This window comes from Opisthocomus hoazin, chromosome 2 (genome assembly GCF_030867145.1).
Source record: "Opisthocomus hoazin isolate bOpiHoa1 chromosome 2, bOpiHoa1.hap1, whole genome shotgun sequence".
Lineage (NCBI taxonomy): Eukaryota > Metazoa > Chordata > Aves > Opisthocomiformes > Opisthocomidae > Opisthocomus > Opisthocomus hoazin.
In genome coordinates, this window is record NC_134415.1 from 42,500,682 (window position 1) to 42,525,797 (window position 25,116).

Sequence of the window (25,116 nt, forward strand, 5' to 3'; positions counted from 1 at the left end):
GACTCCATGACCATTCCTCTTGAGCACACCCTCAGGTGTCCTCTTGCACTCCCCCTCTAGAAAACGAGAGCGGTGGGAGACGGGTATTTCCACTTCGAGACAGAGAGCATCTGAGAGGCAAAAACCTGTGAGGTCGTGTGACGCCTTTCTTCTGAGGCGCCGAGCCCTTTCTCGCGGAGCCGACTGCCCACCTGCCATGGACAGGCTGCTCCCTGCGACGGGCCCTCGGAGCAGGCGAGCCCCGCTGCAGCGGGCCCCTCCGGGCGCCCCGCACAGAGTGGGACCCAGCAGCAGCCCCGCCACCACCGACGAGGAGCCGGCCGGGGGCACAGCGGGCCCCGGGGGGCCGTCAGGCTGTGGCTGTCTGCAAGAGGGCCCTGGGGGAACACCCGCAGCCGGCTGCGGGGGCCTGGGGGGGTTCTTTTGCAGCGAGAGCTGCGTGCCACTCGGCAACGGTCTGCTCTTGCTGGTGGAGTTTTTCTGCTTTAAATTCCAGCCTGGCACAGGTTGCCCGGAGGGGCTGGTTGTGGGGTCTGCGCCCACGGAGATACCCAAGCCCCGATGGGATGGCGGGGGGGGTCCGGGCCAGCCCCCGCGGGTGACCCTGTGTCCCCGGCGCAGCCCCCGCCCTGACGCCGGCGCGGATTCCCCGCGTCCGGCCGCAGCCCGGCGGCGGGAGCCGGCGCCCGCCGAGGACGTCTCACCATACTTGTCTCCGTCTGGGAACGCGACAGACGCTCGGCCAGCCGCAGCGCCTGCGGAGGAAGAAGCAGGCGGCGTCACCGCTGACGACCGCTGCCCGAGGTCCAGAGGTACCGGCACAGCCCCGCACACCGCACGCCGTTACCAGCGCGCTGCTCGGGGCCGCGGCCCGCCGCCGCCGGGGAGCCCTCGGTGCCGCCCGCGGGGCGCCGGGCGAGGGCATCGGGGCAGGCACCGCCGGCGGCCACGGTTGCCAGGCGGAAGTGCCCGCCGTCTTAGGGAGGCCGCCGGCCCGGAAGGGGAAGGCGAGCACTTCCGGGTGAGGGGAGGCCGCGCCGGGCCGGTGCGGAGCGGAGAGGTGGGAGAGGGGACAGGCACGGGTGTCCCCGGGGCTGGGGGGGAGTGATGGCGCTGTGGGGTGCGCGGGGGTCCGTGAGGGAGGCTGAGGGGAGGCGGGCGGGCGGGGGATGGCGTTCCGGGGACGCGGGCGGGAGGAGGGGACGGAGACCGGGACTCTGCGGTGAGGGCTGGTGTCCAGGGCCGGGGAGGAGGCCTGGGGCTCCCCGGGCGGGGGGTGCCGGTGTGCGGGGCGGGGGGAAGGGGCCGGGCCCCGTCTGGCAGCCACGGCCGCGGGTGCCGGGCCGCCCCGAGCGGGGCCGGCTTGTCTGCTGAGCCCCGTCCGGCCCTGCTGGAGCTGCAGCGGGGGAAACGGCCGCAACGGGGGAAGCCTGCTGCCTGCCGAGCCCCGAGCTGCTGCCGCTCTCCGAGCCCTCGCTGGCGCGGCCCCGGCAGTTCCTGCCCGGGCTCTGGAGGTGCCGGTGCCCAGACCCGGGTGAGGAGCTCCTGCCAGGCTGTCCACAGGCGCTCGCCTGGCCCTGCAGCAGCTTTCCGTCTGCAGGAGCGTGGTACTGGGGGCGTGTGTGAACGTTGGGACGTTTTGTCACAACTGCTTCATGCGGACGGGCTCGTTGTGTCAGAGCTGGTGAAGGTCCTGCTGTCAGAAGGAGAGGAGGACTTTTGTTCTCTAAGATGGGTCCCTGGTCACTCTGCTGCCCAGGCTCCGCAGAGCGCTCAGCCATCTGGGCAGCTCCTTGCAGGTGGGGATGGGTCAGGAGCAGGTTAGTGTGGAAACAAACTGTATCTTTGGCTTCAGCTCACCTATGACCTTTAACTCTCAGCCCTGCAAAACTCCTGAGTTGAAAAGCGTCAGGGCGCAGGCTGCTTTCTGCTGTGGAAGTTCCCCTGGAGGTTTGTCCTTTGGGCTCCCGTGTCCAAGAAAGTTCCATCAGAGCGGCAAAACTGGAGCTCCCAGGCTAGGTGGCACTGCTGGCAGGTTCATCCTTTGGCCAGAGGTCCTGCAATTTCTGGTTGAACAGCTGTGAGGAATATTATGTTCATTTTCTAAAACCATAGAACTTGTTTAACAGTGTTCGAGAAGAATGTGCTGTGCTTCAGGTGCATGCAAATACCAATGTACAGATAACTAACTGCAGTTTGAGAAGGTAGCTTCTCTTGTCACATGGAAAAACAGATAATGTAATGTATGCCCCAACACTTGCAGTATGCTAAATCATCTTCATAACTAAGGGCTATTTTTTTTCCCTTCCTCAGCAAGAGAACATGAATTCAGCAGGAAGGAAAAGGGGAAAGCCCAACAAAGGTGGAGGAAGAGGAAGAGGAGGAGGAGGAGGAGGAGGAAGAGGAGGCGGTGGAAGAGGAGGAGGAAGAAGAGGAGGAGGCAGCAGTGGCCATTCAAACAAGTCTCAACTTGGTGGAAGTAGGAAATGTTCGACAAAAATTTGGGACGATGGAGATGATTTCTGTCTCTTTGAGGAACCAAGGTTGGAATCCAGGTCTTTCTGTTAACCTGGGGGGATCTGACAGAGAGATGTTTGGGATACTTTGAGGCTGGTTGTTGGACATCTTTGAATATACACAAGAGTGAAGGGCTGATGCAGCTGTTTCAGTATGAAGCAGTTTTTACGTGTCTTTTTTTCATTAACACTTTTAACATTTTATAGCTAGGGAATTTGCTTTTTAAAAAATATTAGAACCTCTGATTTTCTTCTTTGGTCATAAAGTAATTTCAGAATGTCTGTGATCAGAAAACACTAATAAACACAGGATATTCATTTTTGTGTATTACAAAGAAGGTGGGCCATGGAAAATAAGCAATTCAGAATTAATTTAGTATCCTGAATGTATTCTGACGAATCTGGCTTAGAAATACGTGGTTGTACTGTATTCTGAGAACAGCTTTACCTAGCAAACTGTTTATTAAATCACTTTGGATTTGACATAGGATAAAATACATATATGCATGCCTGTGTGTGCACAGATATAGACACACATGTCCTGGTCAGGTAAGAATGAGCCCAAATGAATAATCCTTTGGTGACGGAATTGTCTTATTTTGGTTTTCTTGTTTTGAGTCACAGGGTTGGGTCCTAACACATCCCAATTCAGTCAAGATCATGTAAGCCAGGCAAATAAGTCATTGTTATGTTCAATTTTTTTAGATCAAATGCCCCTGCCAGAAGAGGAGGGCAAACGAAACAGAGACCTGAAGTGAAAATGCCTCTGCAAACCATACACATGACATCGGAGAATCAGAGAAGAGTGAAAGAACTTCTTCAGGAGCTTCAAGGGCAGGAACTGGCTCCTGAATCAGAGTTAGTTTAAATGGAGGCACTACTTCTAGCTTTTCTAGATGAGCACTCTTTAAGAGGCAGACTGTTAGAAATGCAAACAGTATTCTTTTTTCCACTTTTAATTTGATATCAAATCCTGTGGTTCTGAGTCTGCTTTGTTCTTATACAGTGTTAGCTCTGGGAAAGGGGTAGCAGAATCCTCCATTTAAATGGAGGATTTAAAACTGTGGAGGCAGAGTTTTGTGTCTACTCAATAGTATAGTTTTGTTTCATTTTAATTTGATAAATGTTTTTATCAGAGTAGCTGGTTCTGGTGAAGATGATGATGAACCTGACTACCTTGATGATGAACAGTGCTGGTCAACAGATCAGGAAGTTTCTGACATAATACCAGGGTCGTCTGCTGAGCCAGCTGAGCACAGAGTTGTGGAAAGTGAAGTGTCTTCGTTTGCTGTGCACAAACTCTCCAGGTGATGCTTTTCAGTGAATGATTTGTATCCTGAAGAGGTAAATCACTAGTCTCGATACTGTAAGCCCTCAGTGCTTGGACTTCCTCTTGACTCCAGGGAAGTTCTTTGTGCAGAACTGAGGACTTTATATCTCCTACAAATTTAATTAATCCTCAGCAAGATGAATTTAAATGAATGGTTTTATGAAAATAAATCACTCCAGCCTTTTTTCAGTGAAATTTTCAGTTCTTTCTCCAAGACAATGAAACAGATGTTGGGAAAGCTCAGGGGAGCATTGCTGTATATGTATGTTTCTTCCAGGGAGGTAATGTTTCAAAACCTTCCAAGTGTTCTTCATCCAGATATGAGCATTTATTAACTATTTTTGCTTTGTTGGAGAGTTTTATATGTGAGAGGACTCAGCTTTTTCTGAAGAGTTTAATTTATGTAGTTCAGCTGGGAAACCTAATGCTGTAACTATTATGTGCTACATTCTGAGGTGTGAGATAGTTGCCACATAAACTAATTTGTCACCTTATAAACAATGGACTAGCATTCACAGACACCAAATGACCGCCTGCCACTGTCATTTAAAATAGCGTAGGTATTTTGATGTGGGTTTTTCCCCCAGTAGTTGTAATAGTATCTCATGCCATACATCATTCTTTACTGTAAGCCTAATCAAGCAGATCTGTAGTTATTTTCCTTCATACAAATCTCTGTCACTCACTTGTTGCCACATTGTCTCTGTTTTATTGCAGGTATGGTTTTGACAGTGAGCGTTGTAGGACAGTACTGAGATCCTGCAATGGTAATATTGGGGCTTCATTGGAGTATTTGCTATTGCAGTGCTTTGCCGAAAGATACGGAGAGAAGATGCAGGTTTCTGCAACAGCTGCTGAAGCCAGTCCAGAGGAATGTTTAGAACAGAGACAAGAAGAGGCTTTTGCCCTACGGTCAATCTATGGAGAAAAATTTGTAGAAAGAATTAAAAACCGTGTTTGGACTTTTAGTTTGGAATTGGACTACCTAGCAAACAGGCTCAGCAAATCTAAACAAAAGAGTGGTTGTACTATGGACACAGCAAAGCAGACTTCAAAGGAAATATGTAAATTTTATCTCCAAGGAGGCTGCAGGTTTGGTTCAAAATGCAGATTTGGACATGAATTCCCTCCAAACCACCCACTACAACCAGCCAGGAACTCTGTAGATGATGCCCATCTCAGAACTAACACTGATGGTCCCGTATATGAACTTGAAGTAAGATTTCCTGAGGAAAACAAGTATCCACTCCAGGCACCGCTTGTGGCATTTTATTCCACCGACGAGAATCTACCTCTTGCTTGTCGTTTACACATTGCTGAATTCCTCTTTGGGAAGTCCTTGACAGCTGCAGAGTCTAATGAACCGGTGGTGTACACCTTAGTGACTTGCTTAGAAGATGAATCTGAAATAAGCGAGTTACTTAAAAATACTCACCACAAGTATAGTGTTCCTCCTGTGCCCCTGCTGGCAACACCTTCAGTAAAGCTACAGGCAGAGACTACATCTGGTTCAAGTCAAATGTCCGAAGGTACACCAAATTTCCCTCTACAGTTTCTGGGCTAAGAACAGTCAAAGAGATTTAAAAAAAAAACAAAAAAACACAGAGGCAGAGAGCCCAATTCAGGCATCTGTTCCAAAACTTTTCTGGAGATGAAGGTCATGTGGTGAGCCAAATCCATAATCTGTCTGTGCCTCAGGAAGTCCCCTTCATAATAAAGGTGCAGCAGAGGGGTTTTCTGCTGGCAAGAGCTGAGTTAAAGGAACACAGAGCTAATGAGTTTGGATTGGCAGAGTGAATGATGCCTACTCACGTACAATAAAAAGCCATTGAGAGATGTGGTGTGAGCTCACCAAAACTGACCGGAGAAGTGTGCTTGGAAGGGAACGGGGAAGGTTTGCAAGCTTTGGTGCATGTGCTACTCATCAATTCAGAAACATATTTTAAAAAAAAAAAAAAAAAAACAAAACTTAAAATTACCAGCGCTGCTTCCAAATTAATTTTGTAGAGGTAGATTTGAGGCTACGTAAATAGTGCAAGCAGTTCTAGAATGTTGTTCAAGGTATCATCCCTTTTTCTGCGTGCAAGTGCAACTAGGTTGATTTCACAGGCAGACAGTTGAGTCTGTGTCACTTGTGGCAGGATGACAGCAGCTCTGTAGCATAGATGACCTTCAGGCTCTCAATTCCAAAACTGTTTTATCTAAGACAGACTTTCTTCAAGAGAGTTTTCAAGAACAACTGCATCATGGTTTAGAGCACCTAAATAGCAATAGCCTATTTTTTTGTTACAGTAAAACAAATTGTTCCTTTTTTTCTTTTTAATAGCTCCGCAGAAAGACAGCTTTCTTCCAGAAATTGAAATGAGAGATTCCAAATAATCTTTCTGATGTTATAAAATACCTTGTTTACAGAATCACAGAATAGTAGGGGTTGGAAGGGACCTCTGTGGGTCATCTAGTCCAACCCCCCCGCCGAAGCAGGGTCACCTACAGCAGGCTGCACAGGACCTTGTCCAGGCGGGTCTTGAATATCTCCAGAGAAGGAGACTCCACAACCTCCCTGGGCAGCCTGTTCCAGTGCTCCGTCACCCTCAGAGAGAAGAAGTTCCTCCTCATGTTCAGACGGAACTTCCTGTGCTTCAGTTTGTGCCCATTACCCCTTGTCCTGTCACTGGGCACCACTGAAAAGAGCTTGGCCCCATCCTCCTGACACCCACCCTTCAGATATTTGTAGGCATTTATAAGGTCCCCTCGCAGCCTTCTCTTTTTCAGGCTGAACAAGCCCAGTTCCCTCAACCTCTCCTCCTAGTGGAGATGCTCCAGTCCCCTCACCATCCTTGTAGCCCTCCGCTGGACTCTCTCCAGTAGCTCTTCATCCTTCTTGAACTGGGGAGCCCAGAACTGGACACAGTACTCCAGATGAGGCCTCACCAGGGCAGTGTAGAGGGGAAGGAGAACTAGTTAAATTTAGTTAAATGTAGCCTTAAAACTTTGAAGGGCTGGCTTACTGTCTGAGCAAATCCCGCTTCAACTGATAGGCAGTAGGCACCAAAGTACCTGTTCCAGTTTCAGCCTTGCTTTAAAAGTACTTGGCAGTGGCTTAACACTTAATGTTACAATGTAGTTTTCATTAATTTAAGCTGGTGCTGTCATCACAGTCTTGTGCTCCATAGAAGTGGTCATGTGGTGAATTGGAGAGGGGAGCTGAGACACATGAAACATGTTCAGGAAGGCAAACCAGATACCAGTCTGGTTCACCATGTGGCCACCCAGACCGTGGTGTCGCAGAGCACAGCTGGCACAAGGGTAGTGACAAGTGGGTTGGAGCTGGAGAAGTTGTGGTCTGTTTGATGGGGTGAGGGAAGGTTTACTGCTAGGGTTTGGATGCATGCCAAAACCAGTCCTGCAGACCCTCAGCTCTGATCTAACGAGGTTCTTTGTTGAAAATGCTCTTGGGACGTGTGTCTGTTCTGCAGTGCTGATGAGGTCCTGATCATTGGTAACAAGAATACCTAACTGTACATTCTCTGTCTCAAGCCTCAACAGTGTCAGAGCCTCAGGAAGAAGAGGAGGTGGCAGAAGAGGAGGAGGATGATGAGCCTGAACAAGTTGTTGTGGAGAACGAGAGTTACGTGAACCTCAAGAAAAAGCTGTCCAAAAAGTATGATGTGCAGGCAAAGTCTCTGTATAACGAAAATGTTAAAATCTGCACACAGTTTCGGCTGAAAAAGGTATAATGTACAGAACAGAATATCTGCTTTCATGCTCGCTTTAGAGAAATAAATATTTAAGCCACAGGCTGCTGTTTCAGGTGGTTCTGTTCCACTCCAGTGGGGTTCTTACTGCCATGCTGTCTGTTTTTGTGCATCAGTCTTCTAGGCACTTCCAGTCTATGTTGTACGAAAGACAGAAGCTCCCTGCGTGGCAGGAGAGAGAAACCATTCTTGATTTGCTGAAGAGCCACCAAGTTCTTGTTGTGAGCGGCATGACAGGGTAAGAGTGTGATTGCATGTAGAGACTTCATGTATCAAAGTATACACAGAAGAATGTGAAATGTGTATCCATGTCCTGAAAAGGTTAGGGTCGTGGTCCATCTGTGACCAGTCACAGCAGTCCTAGGTGAACTTCCTGTGAAGAATGGCACGAATGAAACAAAGCGAATTTGAAGTGGAATGCCGTCTCCTTAGTTTATATGGATGGGAGATGTTGGGTTTGTGGGTTTTTTTAATTAATCTCTGTTTTTGTTGTGCAGATGTGGGAAAACCACTCAGATTCCTCAGTTTATTTTGGATGCGTCATTGCAAGGATCTCCAAGCAGAGTTGCAAATATTGTCTGCACTCAGCCTCGCAGGATCTCTGCCATTTCTGTGGCTGAACGTGTAGCCAAGGAAAGAACAGAAAGGATTGGGCGCACTGTTGGATATCAGATCCGTCTGGAAAGTGTAAAGGTATATACGCTTTGCTTGTTGGTTTTCATTTAGTTCTATAAAGATATGCTTAGTGCTTCTCTAGCATACAGAATCTCTGCGCTATATCTGCCATATAGTGAGACAAGCAAGTCTGTATCACCTGTATTTTGTATTATAGTGTGAAATATATTCTGTATTTTACTCAACCTCAAATTACACAGTCTACTTTACAGAATGAGAGTGTAGTACTATGTCTTGTATTGTTGTTTTGCTTTCGTATTGAGATAGGTGAAGGGGTCTGAGAGTATAAGTAACACTTCTGTCCGCTGGAAGGCTACTGACTTCATTTCCACTTGTCTACATTTCCATTTGTCTCCCAAGTGCAGGTTGAAGGGTACAGCTTCAGTCAGCCTGAATGGGGGGTTGAACTCAAGCTGCTGTCTTGGAAGTGAAATTTTGTCTACATTGCAGCTGATTGCTTTTTCCAACAACTGTGTTTAAAAAAAACATTCACCAAGTCTTTCTAGGGACAGAGACCCGAGTTGTTTGTCAGAAAGCAGCTTCCACAGGAAAAACAGTTCCGATTTCTTGTTTACCCCGTATAGCTAGCAATGCCCCTTGGTAAGAAGCAGATGCTCTTAAGTTTTAATCAAGAAGGAAGAATTGTTCAGCCTGTCTCCAGCAGGGATTGCTTGTTCCCTTTCTGTCAAACCTGGCACTCAGCTGAAACCGAATGCTTTACAGCGACACATACTCTCTTTGCACTATGTTAAATCACACAAAGTCAACTGAATGCTTTGTCTTACCATTCAAGTCCTCAGCTACCAGACTCTTGTACTGCACTGCTGGCGTGCTATTGAGAAGACTGGAAGGAGATCTGACTTTGCAGGGAATCACACATGTTATTGTTGATGAAGTTCACGAAAGAACAGAAGAAAGGTAAATAATCACTTATCCGATAAGCAAAATGAAGAAACATAGAAGGAGAAAGGTGACTAAGGTGCAAGTAACTGAAGTCAGACTTGTTGATGCTGTGGCAGTAAGGTGGGATGGTGGAAGGAGTCTGGTTTTAGCTGCTTGTCTTTGGGCAGTAGGAAGTTGTGTTGCAGCAGCTTGCAGAGAAAGCACTTGTCTCTTAAATTTCAGTGCCTCCAATCTGCCATCACGTTGCAGTGGTGTTGAAAAGAGGTTTTGAATGGGGCTGGAGGGTTAAGTAACTTTTTAAGCACAGTTGTCTGGTTCTTATTCTTCCCTTGTTTCAGCTTTTACCAAATACCTTGATTCTTCACATGCCCTTTTGGGAATTATTTCTCCTGATGCAGGCTTCAGCAGAGCACCTGCAAGCAACAACTGCTCACATTTTCTTCTAGTCTATAGATTTTACTAGTTCTGACACAGTCTTATCCTATGCTGCTCCAGCCTCCTGCAGTCTTAGCCCACTTAACTACTGATGCCAGGCAAAAGATAATGTCTGTCAGTATCTCTGCAAACTAAGTGGCAAGGATCTTTTTCTTTGATGTTTTCCTTGTGAAACACTGCAATGCAGTAGGTTTCCAGGAGGCTTTGACTGGGACCTGTTGTCATTGATTTATACCCGTTACAGCTCAGATTGTATTTTAGCCTCATGAAAGGGCTTGTATCTCTCAAGGATTCTTCTTCTCATCTAAAATCACTTTGAGCCAGTCTGCCAGGCAGGCAACAAAAGCTGTAAATATTTAGGGAGAATACAGTGAACAGGGAAGAGTGGGTAAGTTTGAATAACTCTTCCAGTGAGAAAGAGGAGTAAAAAGGACTCATCTGTTACTTTGAGTTAATTTGTTATCTGTCATTAATGTAATTAATTTGTAAGGTAGCTAGAGCTTTTTGTTGCTTAAATGAATTTGCCAAGTAATCCTGACACTCTAGCAAAGGACAACCAAAAAGTAAGCAGACTGACTGCCATTGATTTACCGTATTGTTAGCCTCCAGCCATTCTGAGAAGCTCATGCTTCTGTGGTGGTATCGCTGTGCTATTGAAACCACCAGGAATGTGGACAGAATAGGGAGAAAAAAAGAAACCCTGAAAGTTAACACTGAAGAAATTCAAATGTCTTTTTGCTTGTTTTCTTCAGTGACTTCTTGCTGCTGGTTTTGAAGGATATAATGATTCTGAGGCCAGACCTGCGCATTATACTAATGAGTGCCACCTTGAATGCAGAGCTTTTTTCTCAATACTTTCACTCCTGTCCAATTATTAACATACCAGGTGAAAATGATTCATTTTTATTATCTTGTCACATTCATTGTTTTAGGGTTTTGTTTTCAGTATTTCTGCTTGCGGAGTGTTTCTCAATTCAAGTGCAAGCGGATAATTTGCAAAGTGTCAAGATGAGGATTTATGCAAGAACTATGATTCGAAGGGCACAGAAGGAAAGACCAGTGAGACTTAGGAGAGGGGAGACTTGGAAATGGAGCATCTTTTGTGGTGTCTCTATACCAGCTGAACTTCCTTCCTCAAAAGACAGAAGTGACATGACATGCACGACATGGTTCCCTGAGCTAGTTTCACCACAGGTGAAGACTCTTCTCTATCCTTGTGAAAAATAAACAAACAGTGAGAGGATCCAGCTGGATGTGTACACATTAAGCAAAATGTGCATTTTAAGTTGCTAAGTGACTACATGGAGCATGACAGAAACACGTAGCCTCGTGGATGTGTTCCTGTAAGTGTATCAGCCCTTCTCTGACTGTGGAAGTGCATTTTACCAAACCGTGCTTGGTAAACACCCACTAGACAGAAATTGTGTTAGAGAGTGCAGTAGAGGTGAGAGCTGTGAAGCCAGCGTATGACATAATAACCTGTGTGAAATGATAACCACCTTCTGTCTTTTTCCTCTTTTCTGTGTGTTGTGTGGCATGTAGATTTATTCTAATGTTTCCTTCTAGGTCGAACGTTTCCTGTGGATCAGTTTTTTCTGGAAGATGTGATTGCAATGACAAGGTATGAAATTGCCAGACGTTCTCAGATGTATTTGGCCTTTGAGGTTGCACTGTTGAGTTTGGGACTGCAGTAGTTCTGTGCGTAGATTTAAAGATTAAATCATCTCAAATCTCCCCCATCAGCTGCAGTCTTGGAGTTCTGCTAAAGCACTGACTTTAAACCGTACTTCTTATACTGCAGTGGGGTCTAGGATCGCATGCCAAAACAAACCTTTCTGCATTAGACACCACATAAGTACTCAATAAAAGGTGAGCTTTGCCATGAAGGGCTTGTCAGTGCTTGTCCTTTACTTATTTCAGTGGTGGTTAGACGTTGGCAAGTAAAAGAAATTTGAAAGATTTCAGCACTGACGGTGTAAAATGCAGGTTCCACACTATTCCTTTTTGTAAGCCCTACCTTGCAGCTCAGGTACCAGATTCCTGTTACCATTTGTAGTTACTGGAGGGTCGCAGCAGCTCAGATATTCCAGATAGTAAATTGATTAGCTATTGTAAATTACTTGCGGACTGTTGCTCTGAGCTGCCCACTTAGCTGTCAAGATTGAGTTTGCAGTCCTAGTCTTTCACATCACAGCTTTTAAAATACTAACATCCCAGTGTGGAAGGACACCTTGCCCTGGATACTGTGTGGTTTTGCAACCCACTTGTACAAAGTTCCTCTCAGATTTATATATGAATTCTTTTGATACCCTATCTCTGTAGCTAATTATTAGAAGACTTAGGCTTCCTTCCGCACCACTAAATGGTCTTCTGCTGTTCAGGTATGTTTTAGAGGACAATAGTCCCTACAGGCGCAAGACAAAGCAAGAAAACAAACAGAATGGAAGACACACAAGAACTGCATTTGAAGAAGTAGAGGAGGACCTGAGACGTGCTGGCATTCTGGAAGGCACTGACACAGTTGTCAGAGATTCAGACCCGGACCAAAAATTAACTCTGAAGCAGCTCCTTACACGGTATAAAGGTGAGCTCCTTGTTAAATCTAATAAATTGGCATACAGTATTTGCCAGCCAACATGGTATGTTAGCATATAATATTGTATGTTGAATGCATGTATATAATTCAGAGTTTTGTACTTGTGAAGTTAAGCGGGTCACTACTTCTAGATGAGATCAGAAACCTCCATCGAGATTGGGGGGAAAAAAAAAAAAAAGAACCCATTGTTCTTTTAAACTGGAACAAATATCTTGGCTGAAAATAGTTCTTAGCATCTGAAAATGGGCAGTTTTCAACTACTATCTGTTTCCATCCCTTTTCAGATGCCTTGTTAATTCCACTTTCTTCTCTGTATCTGTTGTTCTGGAGCAGCTTTAGTTAAAGCACAGCATGTATCTGCGCACTTCAAGGAGGTCAATTCAGCATGACAAGCCTTCCTAGAGCAATTCAGTCACTCTGTGAATGGCTTAACAAGAGAGGCAGACCTTTCCATGAACTTCCCACTCTGCCACAATCAAAATCCTCCTTGTGCTTGGTCCTGAAGAGTTCATCCCCACACACCCTTATGGTGAACTCCACAGTAGGAATGAGTGAGTGGCATGGCTTAAAAGCTTCAGATTCCTGCTAGACAGTTACTGTCTCAGAATGTAATGGAATCTGGGTGTCTTTTTGAGTTGGTGTAAAAAACATTGGGAGAAGAGAGCTTGAGAAGGTAGTCCTGGAGGTATCTGTAAATGGCCGTATGAAGACTTTTGGCTCCTCTTACCACTAGTCTGTGTGCATGTCATTCTGCTAGTAGATACTACTGTTGGGACCAGTGCTGTTTTAACATCTTTGTCGGTGACATGGACAGTGGGATTGAGTGCATCCTCAGCAAGTTTGCCAATGACACCAAGCTGTGTGGTGCGGTTGACATGCTGGAGGGAAGGGGTGCCATCCAGAGAGACCTGGACAGGGTTGAGAGGTGGGTCTGTGTGAACCTCATGAAGTTCAGCAAGGCCAAGAGCAAGGTCCTGCACCTGGGTCAGGGCAATCCCAAGCACAAATACAGGCTGGGTGGAGAATGGATTGAGAGCAGCCCTGAGGAGAAGGACTTGGGGATGCTGGTTGAGGAGAACCTCAACATGACCCAGCAATGTACACTTGCAGCCCAGAAGGCCAGCTATATCCTGGGCTGCATCAAAAGCAGCATGGCCAGCAGGTCAAGGGAGGTGATTCTGCCCCTCTACTCCACTCTGGTGAGACCCCACCTGGAGTCCTGTGTGCAGCTCTGAGCCCTTAGCACACGAAAGACCTGTGGAGCTGTTGGAGTGGGTCCAGAGGAGGGCCACAAAAATGATCCGAGGGCTGGAACACCTCTCCTGTGAGGAAAGGCTGAGAGAGTTGGGGCTGTTCAGCCTGCAGAAGAGAAGGCTGCAGGGAGACCTTATAGCAGCCTTCCAGTACCTGAAGGGGCCTGCAAGAAAGCTGGGAAGGGACTTTTACAAGGGCATGCAGTGATAGGACAAGGGGTAATGGCTTCAAGTTGAAAGAGGGTAGCTATAGATTAGCTATTAGAAATTCTTCACTATGAGGGTGGTGAGGCTCTGGAACAGGTTGCCCAGAGAAGCTGTGGCTGCCCCTTCCCTGGAGAAGTGTTCAAGGCCAGGTTGGACGGGGCTATGATCAACCTGGTCTGGTGGAAGGTGTCCCTGCCTGTGGCAGGGGGGTTGGAACCAGATGATCTTTAAGGTCTCTTCCAACCCAAACCATTCTAGGATTCTATGGATCCTGGTCTAGGCTGTGCACAGGGCTGATGTGAGCCCCAGTAAGACATGAGAAAGGAAGGGAAGAGCTGAAACAGAGGAAAGCATAGAAGGTGGAATGTGATGCACTGAATCACTTAACGGAGCTACCTCTGTCTGGTCTAAGCCAGATACTGTTTAAACCAAGATGTGGTTGGTTGTGCAGCCACACTGGTTCAATGCATCCAGCAGATGTTTTTTACAAGAGATGGGCTTACTGTGTGTTTTCTTTCTTTTTGCCCAGGGGTTAGTAAGGCAGTGTTGAAAACAATGTCTGTCATGGACTTGGACAAAGTCAATCTGGAATTAATTGAAGCCTTGCTGGAGTGGATAGTTGCTGGGAGACATTCATACCCGCCAGGTAATTTCATTGTCCTTGAGAGATACACAAAAGCAGATTCATGGAGGCTGTGCACTTACAGACAGCCCAAAACTAAGCATGCAGAGTTTCTGTGGTTACTGGCTATTTTTGAAAACAAAATAAAGTACTAGCTGAGTAAAAAGTCCCTGGGATGGGGAAGGTGAGAGAACTGTCTACTTTGGAAAGTCTTTAGTGAGGGACTATTGCAGCCTGTGTGGGTTTTGTGCAATAATTGCAAAACAGAGCTGGAGTTCTGACTTGGGCCTTCTGCACACTGACAAAATATCATGCTGTCCTTTCTGTTCAGTGATTTTTGTTTTGTTTTTTTTTTTTTTAAATCTATGTATATAGGTGCTGTGTTGATATTTTTGCCTGGTCTAGCAGAAATCAAGATGCTTTATGAGCAGCTCCAGTCTAATGCCCTTTTTAATAACAGGCATAGCAAGAGGTAAGTCAGAAAAGCTCCAAAACTATCAGTCTTTACCCATAAGTAAAACGTACCCCCCTGCACAAAGCCTGCCTATATCCAAGGATAAATAAGGGTTATTAAATGTGTGAGACAGCTTGTGATATGAAGGTCTAGCCTCCAGTCAGGGCAATTCCTTTTCTTCTATCTTACTGGCTTGCTCTTTTTATATTTTTTGCTCCTCAACTCAGGAAGGTTAGTTGTTGAAGTTCTCAGAGACCCAGTAGATGAGTGTTCTTCATTTTGTGTTCTGCATGATGGAGTGGACTGTTGAAAACTTTACCTCAGCCCTTGTTCTGTTTCAGAATGTTTGCTGAGACACATTCAGTTGTGGTTGCATTTAGCCTTAGATTGTTAAATGTAGATGTAATTGGATGTCCTTGATTGAACAGTTTTTACACAGATGTCCATGGCAAGGTTAGCTGGAGTGATTTCTTCCAGTCTGGCATTATAAATGGCAGATTCTAGACTCTTCAAAAGAGGCAGAATTTTTCCTCAGCTGTGTTCTGAGACCTGTCCCTTCTGTAAACTTCCCTACCTTCCCGTAGAACATATATCAGAAATAGTGTGGCCAGCAGGAGTAGGGAGGTGACCGTGCCCGTGTACTCGGCACTGGTGGGGCCGCACCTCGAGTACTGTGTTCAGTTTTGGGCCCCTCACTGCAAGAGTTGCTGGAGCGTGTCCAGAGAAGGGCAACGAGGCTGGTGAGGGGTCTGGAGAACAATTCCTTTGAGGAGTGACTGAGGGAGCTGGAGTGGTTTAGTTTGGAGAAGAGAAGGCTGAGGGGAGACTGCATTGCTCTCTACAGCTACCTGAAAGGAGGTTGTAGCGAGGTGGGTGTTGGTTTCTTTTCCCAAGCAACAAGTGATAGGAGGAGAGGAAAAGGCTGCAAGTTGCACCAGGGGAGGTTTAGATTGGATATTAGGAAAAATTTCTTCACTGAAAGAATGGTCGGGCATTGGAACAGGCTGCCAAGGGAGGTGGTTGAGTCACCATCCCTGGAGTTATTTAAAAGACCTGTAGATGTGGTGCTTAGGGACGTGGTTTAGTGGTGGACTTGGTGGTGTTAGGTTAACGGCTGGACTCAGTCTGAAGGGTCTTTTCCAACCTAAAAGGTTCTATGATTCTGTGTCTTAAAGGTGATATGGCAGAGAGGTTTGTTGGTTTTAAATTGCTTTGAATGGCAGTGTCTAGTACTGGTGAGGCAGAAGTGTGTGCAGGCGGCTTGTTCCCAAGAGGGAAAAGGCTGGAGATGTACTGAGTGTGCTGTCATATTGTCCTTCCAGGTGTGTTGTTTATCCACTTCATTCTTCACTGTCTAGTGAAGAACAACAGTCTGTGTTCCTCAGGCCTCCTGCAGGAGTTACTAAAATCATCATCTCTACAAACATTGCAGAAACATCTGTCACCATTGATGACGTGGTCTATGTGATTGATTCCGGAAAAATGAAAGAGAAAAGGTACGGGGATTCATTCCTCAGGGCTTTGTGATTTGGGAAGCTGCTCCATGCCTTGAGCTGCATACTTTAAGCCTTCCAAAGAGCTGGGAAAAACTTCAAGGAACTTGACCTGCAGAAAGCAGCTGCAAGATGGAGGAAGCCAGTCTAGACTCAGATCCAGCTGCAGGGTTGGGAATTGTGTCTATACAGAAGTTGGGAGCATCTGCCTGTTTGACCTCCAGCCAGTTCACTCTGCACTTGTGAATATAAGCCCGTTTCTTGCTCTCCTGCAGATATGACCCAAGCAAAGGAATGGAGAGTCTGGAAGACACATTTGTGTCTAAGGCCAATGCTCTGCAAAGGAAAGGGCGAGCGGGCCGTGTAGCCTCAGGCGTCTGCTTTCATCTTTTCAGTAGCCATCACTATAACCATCAGCTTATAAAACAGCAGTTACCAGAAATACAAAGAGTGCCCTTGGAGCAGCTTTGTCTAAGGTGAGCTGTTGTTCCTGTCTTGCCGGAAAAGGCCAGCATGCAGAATGTCCTTCCTCACTGCAGGGAGCACCTAGAAACCAAGAAACTTGCTCTGGAGTTGTAAGGCTTTGTTGGCTGGTTGCTTTGATCTTACTATCACTTTGCCTGTGCATCCACAGCTGCCCCGAATCGCACCCTCCACCAGTTCTCCCTGCCCTTTGCCTTCCTTAGCTCTCCTCTGATCCTAGGAAAAAGATATGTCTCTCAGATCTCTCATCGCCAGAGGAGACAGCTGCATTCCCGTACTCCAGACCCACGGTAGATGTTTGTCCCTTCACGCTGTAAACTCCCCTGCGGTGTTCCCGTGCAGCATAGTGCAGTAAAGCCACAGCCTGGATCAAGCACCACCATCATGCAAATACTAAATGAGACTGTCCTATCCCTGCTGCATGCTGTGCACCCCTTTGTACAAAAAGGAAACAAAACACCACAAATTACTTTTTTACAGTAAAAACTTTATTTTAAACTCTAGTGTGCTAAATAGGAATCTGTTCTTACAAACTCTGTGAGGTTGGATGAGGTACACTCCCCCCCCAGCTATTATTTCGCATTGCTCCTTGGCTTGAAATATGCGTTACAGGCCTGTTTCTTAGAAGCGTGTTTTCTGTTGGTGTTCCGTTCTGTTGTGTTTTTCTAAAGGCTTGCTTTTTTGTCCTGTGGATGGAACTAAGCTACTTTTCTTACTTTCTTTTTTTTAATTTTTTTTCCCCCCTCCTTAAGAATTAAGATTCTGGAGATGTTTTCTGCCCAGAGTCTTCACTCTGTCTTATCACGACTAATTGAGCCCCCTAGAACTGAGTCTTTGCGAGCATCAAAGCTGCGACTACAAGACCTGGGAGCATTAACTCCAGATGAAAAGCTCACCCCTCTGGGATATCACTTGGCTTCTCTGCCTGTTGATGTCAGGATTGGCAAGCTAATGCTCTTTGGCACCATCTTCCGCTGCCTGGATCCTGCACTAACTATAGCAGCCAGTCTGGCCTTTAAGTCGCCTTTTGTAAGTATTCTGAACCATGTATCCCGCTTTGAAAGCAGTAATGTTTTCATTCAGCAGCAAAATGCTGTTGTAACTTGCAGCGTACTACACATCACTATTTTAATTCTCTTTTTTAGCCTACATTGTTTGCATGTTAATGCAGTGCTCGTCAAAAAAGTCCAGTTATAAGCGGAAGACCAAAACCTTGCAGCAGCAACAAAAATGTTATTTATGAGTGAGCAATAGAAACAGAGCAGGTATTAGTTTTAATTTTAACGAAGAAGTGCAGCCAGTCCATTTTGTCCAAATTTGGTGTAAAAACTGAAAATAAATAGTAACATAAGAAACAGTTAGAAATAATTACAAAACAGTGATAATGATGAAAACGGCATGTCTGAGGTGTGAATGCAGAGTTTGGTTTGGATCTCAGTTTGTTCACTTTCACTTTGGCTTTTTGCATCAGCTGCTGTCCTTACAGGTGCTCATACTGTCCTAAATCTTCTACTGCCATGTACAAACTTGCATGAAAAGTCAGACTTTCTTGAAGTTTTGATTGCTATCGTTAGTAGTGCAAATAGTTTGTATTGAAGATAGTTGTGACAGAATTGGAAATAGATTGTTCTAGTTATTTAATTGCATATTGTTTTCCATATGCTTACTCGACATCTTCTACAGCACTTTGACTTTAAGTGCTGCAAGTTTCTATACGCTGATATAGAACTTTAATTCATATGTTTGAATGTCCTGAGTTACTATCGCCTTCTCTCTTTCTCAGACCCAAGTGGATTTTAGACTTGCCATGCTCTTTTTTCTCTAGCATAGGCATTCTCATTTGAACTTCAGCTCCATTAACTTGGCTAAGATTTGTCAGATGCTGTTTTTCATGGATCTTGGCATTCTGCAGCTGCATAGAGGTCTGCCCAAAATGAAATATTTCCTGTGAGCTGGTCAATATAAATTTACCTTTGGATCTCTTGTGGTTAGGTAGGACAGTGGGCTTAGGTGCTCTGCTGTTGACTAGGCATTTTTGAATGCCCCGTATTTTCTGTTATCCATGGAGAATATTTGCATTCTGACCTGTGAGCTGCTGTGAAAATACCAAAGATTATGTGCCGTGCAGCTCTTGGAATGGCTTGTCTAAGTTGTGAGGGGAAGAACACGCTTAATCTGTTACTACCTGTCTAGGTGTCACCATGGGATAAAAAGGAAGAAGCAAACAAAAAAAAGCTGCAGTTTGCAGTGGGAAACAGCGACTACCTGGCTCTGCTCCAGGCCTATAAGGTGAGCTGAAATTCAATAGCCTCTATCAGAGGTTTGTGATGTGCTTGAAATTCAAGCTGAAATATTTTATTAAAGGTTTGCTCCTGTCTTTTCAATTAGGGATGGCGTTTAAGTATCAAAGAGGGATCTCAGGCAAGCTTCAACTACTGCAGGGAGAACTTTTTGTCAGGAAGAGTTCTTCAGGTAAGTCAGTTTTTGTGGCCTTGCACAGGGACTAATTGAGACACTGGCAGAGTCCTAATGACTATAATAAGCAACCAGTGAAGACTCGCCTCGCTCTGTGTGGCATCTGTCCCAGCCCTCTGTCTGTTTGTAGGAGATTGCCAGTCTGAAACGGCAATTCACAGAACTGCTTTCCGACATTGGGTTTGTGAAGGAGGGATTAAGAGCCAGGGACATTGAGAAGTGGTCCCAAGGAGGTGATGGCGTGTTGGATGCCACAGGAGAAGAGGTAATTCGCAGCATTTCAGTGCTCCAAAACGATGCTGCAGTTTTTCATTTGACCTGGGTGCCAGCTGGGCTGTACATTGGTGGGCTTCCTGCCACAGGCTGGCTTTGCAGTCTTGCTCTGGCGACAGTCACCTCCTGCCTGCTCTGGTCTTCCTCCCTGCGCATCGTACGTGCTGGTACTGGCCTCGATTGCGTGAGGCCTGACGTGCCCAGGAAGAAGAGGCCTGTATGTGGAAGTGAGCCGAAACCTGCTCCTTTCAGACAGTGAAACACGGCTGACTTCACACAGTAGAAGTCAGTGAGTGGTGGAAAGGCACAGGTCTGACTCATGACCTGGCCTGAATGTTGGGGTTAGTGCCAAACTTATTTTGGGAACAGAATTCCGTTACAGAGCAGGCAGTGAAATATTTTGGCTTTGTGGACAATCTTCAGAAAGCAGTGCCTCTGGAGCCAGAGGGCTACAAGGTGAGATGATAAGGGTTTGGTAGTTGCAGAGTCTCGCTGTGCGTTGGGACAACTTGTGCTTGCTTTCTCTGGGGGGCAAGCCACTTTGTAGCCAGACATTAGGGAACAACTAGGTTTGGCACTAACTGCATCAAAATAGTTGTTGGCCAGTTTGCTGCATTGATAGTGGGGGGAACACAGCCCAGGCCTAGCCTGAGACGTTAGGAGCAGTAACTGGTCCTCCCCTGTCACGGGTATATAGTCCTCTCCACAGGAGTGCAGCTATAAAAGTAAACCATTTTCAGGAATTCAATCATTCTGGAAGCAGGGTTTTACTTTTGTAGACTCACCTGTGGAATACCTAACGCATGCATTAATTTCACAGGCAAATTCGAATGCAGAGAACATCAAGCTGATCTCGGCCATGTTGTGTGCTGCGCTGTATCCCAATGTTGTCCAGGTAAAAGTTTATTGATTTTCCCTTCTGCTGTCTGGCATAGCCACACGGCCTGCTTTCAGTCTGGGCTGATTGTGGCAGCCTTGAGCCTGGCTTAGGTTGCCAGAGCTTGCTGCTTATACTGTAGAGCCAGGCAGCTGAGCTCCAGGTTGTGTTGCTTGAGACTGCTGCTGATTTTAGTGTCACACAGAAGCCAGCAGCAAGTGTTCTGAAGAAGCTACTTGAAACTACAGCTTTTTAGAAGGCTGAGGTTACAAATGAACAGTCAGGGTTAGACAGCACCTGGAGAGTAAAATCTGTCTGTGGTGACTTGACACGTTACTACTTAAGAGTTTCTGGTTTTGATAAAATTAAAACATAAGCTAAAAAGGTTTTCTGGTACAGCAGATTTTTGTAACTTACTGTATCTTGCCATATAGGTGAAAAAGCCAGAGGGCAAATACCAGAAGACCAGTACAGGAGCGGTCAAAATGCAACCAAAAGCAGAAGAGCTGAAGTTTGTTACAAAAAATGATGGTTATGTTCACATTCACCCTTCATCTGTGAATTATCAGGTCAGGATTGTATTTTTCTGCAAAGCATCCTCTTTCTTGTAAAAGAAATCATCTCTGCTTTGAGCAGTTGAGATTACAGTGAGTGTCGCTAACAGCCCCCTGTTAGAACTGTAAATAATGGTGCGTTCCCGCGTTAAGAGTGTCCTCTTGGGCACACAGTTAGACTCCATTCTCTGGAGTGGAATTAGCAGATGCAGTAACCCCCCTGTTCATTTTTTCTTAAGCTGCGTGTGCAAAGCTGCACACAAAAATGTTGCAGCTGTGATGCTCCCCTGGCTGCTCCTCGGTATTGACTGAGGTTGCGTGCGTGTGTGTAGCACCTTCATACACACAGATGACTTCTCCCCACTGCCCCTCCCTAGGCTTTGTCTCTTCAGGTGAAACATTATTTATTGCTAAATCGTTCAGGGACATACCCTGGTTTGTTTCTTCATGGGTCCTCAAACTCTGAAGTTAATTTCCTTCCAGGCTTAATAACAAATACTTAGATAAGAGCTCTTCTGTCTCTGCCATGATATATGGTAATGTTTGTCTCATGAAGTCTGTCTCCATATCTGATGATTCATTACTTGCTTTAAAAAAAGTGGTTTTTTTTAATCATGAACCACATATTTGGGTTATAAAGGCTTTGAACTGTGCATCGCTTGCTTCAAAAGAGTGTAACAGATGTGTGCATGGAAACGTCCTTAGCATGGAATGGAGAACTTGGGGCCTTGAGGGAAGGTTGATGAATTAGCTGGTTTCTCACATGCTCCCTGCAAAGCAGGAAGGAGCGAGGGAGAACTGGCGAAGTTATTGGCAGCTCTTATGGGTCAGAGAGAGTCCGTTAGTCATGCAGGTGCATTTTAGGCACATTTGCTGTTCTTTGCAGCTATAGAAGAAGCACGGGGAGGCCTGGGAGCAAGAGGCAGGCAGGCCCATATTTGCTGGCGCAGGTAGGAAGAGATGTGGCACCTTAATGAGGATGTTGTGTACGTCTTCCAGGCCAGGCACTTTGAGAGCCCCTACCTGGTGTATCACGAGAAAATCAAGACGAGTCGCGTGTTCATTCGAGACTGCAGTATGGTGTCGGTGTACCCGCTGGTCCTGCTGGGAGGCGGGCAGGTTCACATGCAGCTGCAGAAGGGAGAATTTGTCATTTCTCTTGATGATGGCTGGATACGGTTTGTGGCTGCCTCTCACCAGGTAAGGAAAAGGAGGGATAATCCGGGGAGTGCTGCAGAGCTGCGCTTGTGTTTAGAATGTGGGAGATGCAGTCCACGAGCCGTAACACTCGTTTCTGTGTTTTACCACGTGTGTTAGGTGGCTGAGCTGGTGAAAGAGCTGCGCTGTGAGCTAGACCAGCTGCTGCAGGATAAAATCAGGAACCCCAGCATGGATTTATGCATGTGTCCCCGTGGATCTCGGATCATCGGTATGATTGTAAAGCTTGTGACCACGCAGTAACGTGAGAACAGCTTTCTGTAAAGACTCACTGCCTGAGAACAGACCAAGTAACATCAATGTCTTGGATCTATTTGTTGTCCCAAAACAAGGCGCTGATCTCTGGAAGACCAAGTTGGCAACAGTACTATTGACAAGTTGGGGGGGGGGGGGGGGGTTGGGTTGTGGCTTTTTTTTTCTCCCCCCCTTTGTTTGCAGAGAGATCGCTTGTTGAAAGTAAGGTGGCTTCCAGTACACTCTGGCAAACGGGACAATGGCAACTCTCCCAGGAGGAATAGAAACCTCCAAGTAAGAAAGTAAAGTGTTTTTTCATGAGGCTATATGTTTGCAATAGTGTTTTCTGGTCACAAAAATGCCTATTACCTAGCTGCTTCTTATAATAGTAACGTCTGGAGGGCAGCAGGTGACATCATAAGCTGCTGCCAAATTGGTTTAAACTCACTTCTGCATGTTGGCCAAGACTTTACTGAGGTAGTCAGTCTTGGCTGACTGGGGATTGATTGGCTTACAGTTCAACCCAAAGCCCTTAAAAAGGTGAGTGCCTTTTGAGTCCTGTTGAGGGATTCTGAGATGGATTTAGAGAGCATCCTCCGGCAGGGAGACTGTACCGGATCAGCTGGAGTAATGTGGTGGATCAGTGCAGGCTGTTCTGGTTACAGTGTGAAACTGCAGGAGGGTGTGGATGTTTCCCCTGAATGCTGGGCTTTCCTAGCCCCTGCCCCGCGCTGTGAAAAAAGTAAAATGGGTTAAATGCACTGCTGTAGTGCGATTAAAAATGGATCCCTGTGTGGATCTGGTAACCTTCTCTGGTAGGTGGTCATCCCTCTGCCACCCTGGACAACCAGGAGAAAGTCCCACTTGTGGAAACTTTAGCCAAACTCCTGCTCTGGGGAGTGGACTGCTACAGAAGAGTGCGGCAGAATGTCACAGTAATAATGCACTATTACTGCTTCCCTTCAGCAGTGCTTAATCACAGTGCTGAGCATTGCTACAGCTGGGCTGCTCCATGTATTAGTTACTGCAAATAATAGCAACTGCCTTAAGTGAAAGGACTTTGCTGTCATCCGTAGTAGTAAAACCAGAGTAAACACTGTCTCTACTACTAGCCCTGCCCGGAAATAGCCTTCAGGGTCAGGAATGTTGAGCAGAGGGAAGCACATTGGTTGGGGAGTAGTTGGATTTTTTCAAAACACAGGTGACTGTTTGTAGCAGCAGTTCCACAGCAACACACCCTTGCACGAGGATGACAGGCGTACCAAGCCCAGCATACCTGTGCAGGAGCATGGTCTCCAAGTACGCTGACCTGCAGGCGGCCAAACTGTTCCCATAGCTTAATGCTGCACCATAGCCCTGGAACTGACTGTGCCTCCGGACCGCTGGGGTTTCCCCCGAGGTTTAGTGAAGAGCTGTTAAGGCTGGGAATCCTGGGGCGGGACTGCGGAGGTGTTCGGAGTGTGTTGTCAGCCATTAGCTCTGGGAGAAAGCAGGACTGTTAGGTACAGCGGCATTGCTTCTGCATGTGCCTGGTGGCCGTGCTGGAGGAGGAAGAAATCCCATTTCTGTTCAGGTGGGCTGTGGAATGAAATAGGAACAGATTCCATTTTTCACCTCAGGTTTCCATATGCTTTCAAAGTGGTATCCTCTTGAATAAATGACTTCTCAGTCATCAGGGAGTGTTGTGTTTTGGATGGAAACTACTGCTCAAGCAGGATGTGTATGATGGCCCCCACCCCCCCCATGCTAAGTTCCACCTGGGCTATGCCCAAGTGAAAGTGAGGGCAAGGACAGACAATGACATAGCAGGTGATTAATTAGCCACATCCTCCCTGCTGGAGGGAGGACTTGTGAGATTTCCTAGTGCAGTGCCTTGGTGGCAGAATGGGCACATCTGGGAAGGGAACAAAGCACACATCAATAGCTACGCACAAAAGGTGATGGCAGATACCGAGCTGTGAGCAAACCCCTCCTGTCTCACCCTGGGACGCAGTGCCAGCTGGTACTTTAGGAGGGTTTCTACATAGTAGTGCCCCATTACTGCCCAGGAAGTCCGTATGCGCTGACCGGCTTCATGCGCTGGGCGCAGTGGGTTTATTACTTTAGCAGTTACGTTCAGCCCCTGCAACCAGTGCCAGGCCATGCAACAGTGCTGTTTCCCTGTAAGAGTGAAGGCCTACAGCATTACAGACTGCCTGTGACAGGGTGAGCCCACCCAGCGTGCCAGGGAACAGGACAGGCAGAGCTGGACCCTACAGCACGCTGCGAGCCCTGCACCCTACAGCTGGAGCTGCCTGTGAGACAGCAGTCTCTGACCAGAGGATGAGGCCCATGTTAAATGCAGATGGCAGGCACCAAACCCCGGGGCAGCGCTGCTGCTGCTGAGCACGCATCTCCCTGGGAGGCCTAAGAGCCACCAGCAGCAGCTGGAGTGGTTCACTCTCCGACGCCCTCCCTGGGAGCTGCCCCCTCCTACTGCTGACTGAAGCTCACTCCCAGTAACCCTCCTTCCAGCCCTCCTCTGCCCCTGCGCACAGCAACATAGCCCCAGCCCCCACCTTTTTCTTGTAACATTCTAATGAGCGGAAAGATTGAAAAATAAAGTATCACTAGATAAGCTTCAATCTACAGGTTTATTGTAGACTCAGCTTGCTTCAGCAGTGCAGAGGGGAAAAAGCTAAAGCTACCCCCCATCCCTCCAGGCACTGTTGCGTGGGGTAATTGATGCTGTAAACTGCAATGGGGCAGGGGCAAGGAACCCAA

General features: G+C 46.8%; 1 protein-coding gene across 5 annotated transcripts; it reads left to right on the plus strand.

Annotated features, from left to right (window-relative positions):
• The first annotated feature begins 1,031 nt into the window (after positions 1-1,031).
• DHX57 (DExH-box helicase 57) lies at positions 1,032-24,197 on the plus strand. Of its 5 annotated transcripts, none has more exons than XM_075413397.1 (25): positions 1,032-1,060; positions 2,314-2,543; positions 3,222-3,374; positions 3,653-3,823; positions 4,564-5,375; positions 7,384-7,577; positions 7,718-7,839; positions 8,099-8,294; positions 9,070-9,194; positions 10,367-10,500; positions 11,181-11,235; positions 11,996-12,198; positions 12,968-13,135; positions 14,200-14,316; positions 14,668-14,764; positions 16,069-16,242; positions 16,515-16,715; positions 17,475-17,751; positions 18,916-19,011; positions 19,111-19,194; positions 19,328-19,462; positions 20,291-20,365; positions 20,782-20,916; positions 21,901-22,101; positions 22,219-24,197. In XM_075413397.1, the coding sequence occupies exons 2-25, from the start codon at positions 2,323-2,325 to the stop codon at positions 22,360-22,362; spliced, it is 4,290 nt and encodes a 1,429-aa protein (XP_075269512.1). In that variant the 5' UTR covers positions 1,032-1,060; positions 2,314-2,322; the 3' UTR covers positions 22,363-24,197. The 5 variants fall into 5 exon arrangements, with proteins under 5 accessions (XP_075269512.1, XP_075269514.1, XP_075269515.1 ...); XM_075413399.1 differs by having other exon boundaries at positions 12,971-13,135; XM_075413398.1 differs by lacking the exon at positions 1,032-1,060 and adding an exon at positions 1,467-1,534.
• The last annotated feature ends 919 nt before the right edge of the window (positions 24,198-25,116 follow it).

Bases quoted from the DNA above. Each gene is read 5' to 3' on its own strand.
- DHX57 (XM_075413397.1), top strand. From the start codon at position 2,323: ATGAATTCAGCAGGAAGGAAAAGGGGAAAGCCCAACAAAGGTGGAGGA. The intron at 14,317-14,667 runs GTAATTTCATTG...CTATGTATATAG, and splicing joins GAGACATTCATACCCGCCAG to GTGCTGTGTTGATATTTTTG. The intron at 14,765-16,068 runs GTAAGTCAGAAA...TTGTCCTTCCAG, and splicing joins AATAACAGGCATAGCAAGAG to GTGTGTTGTTTATCCACTTC.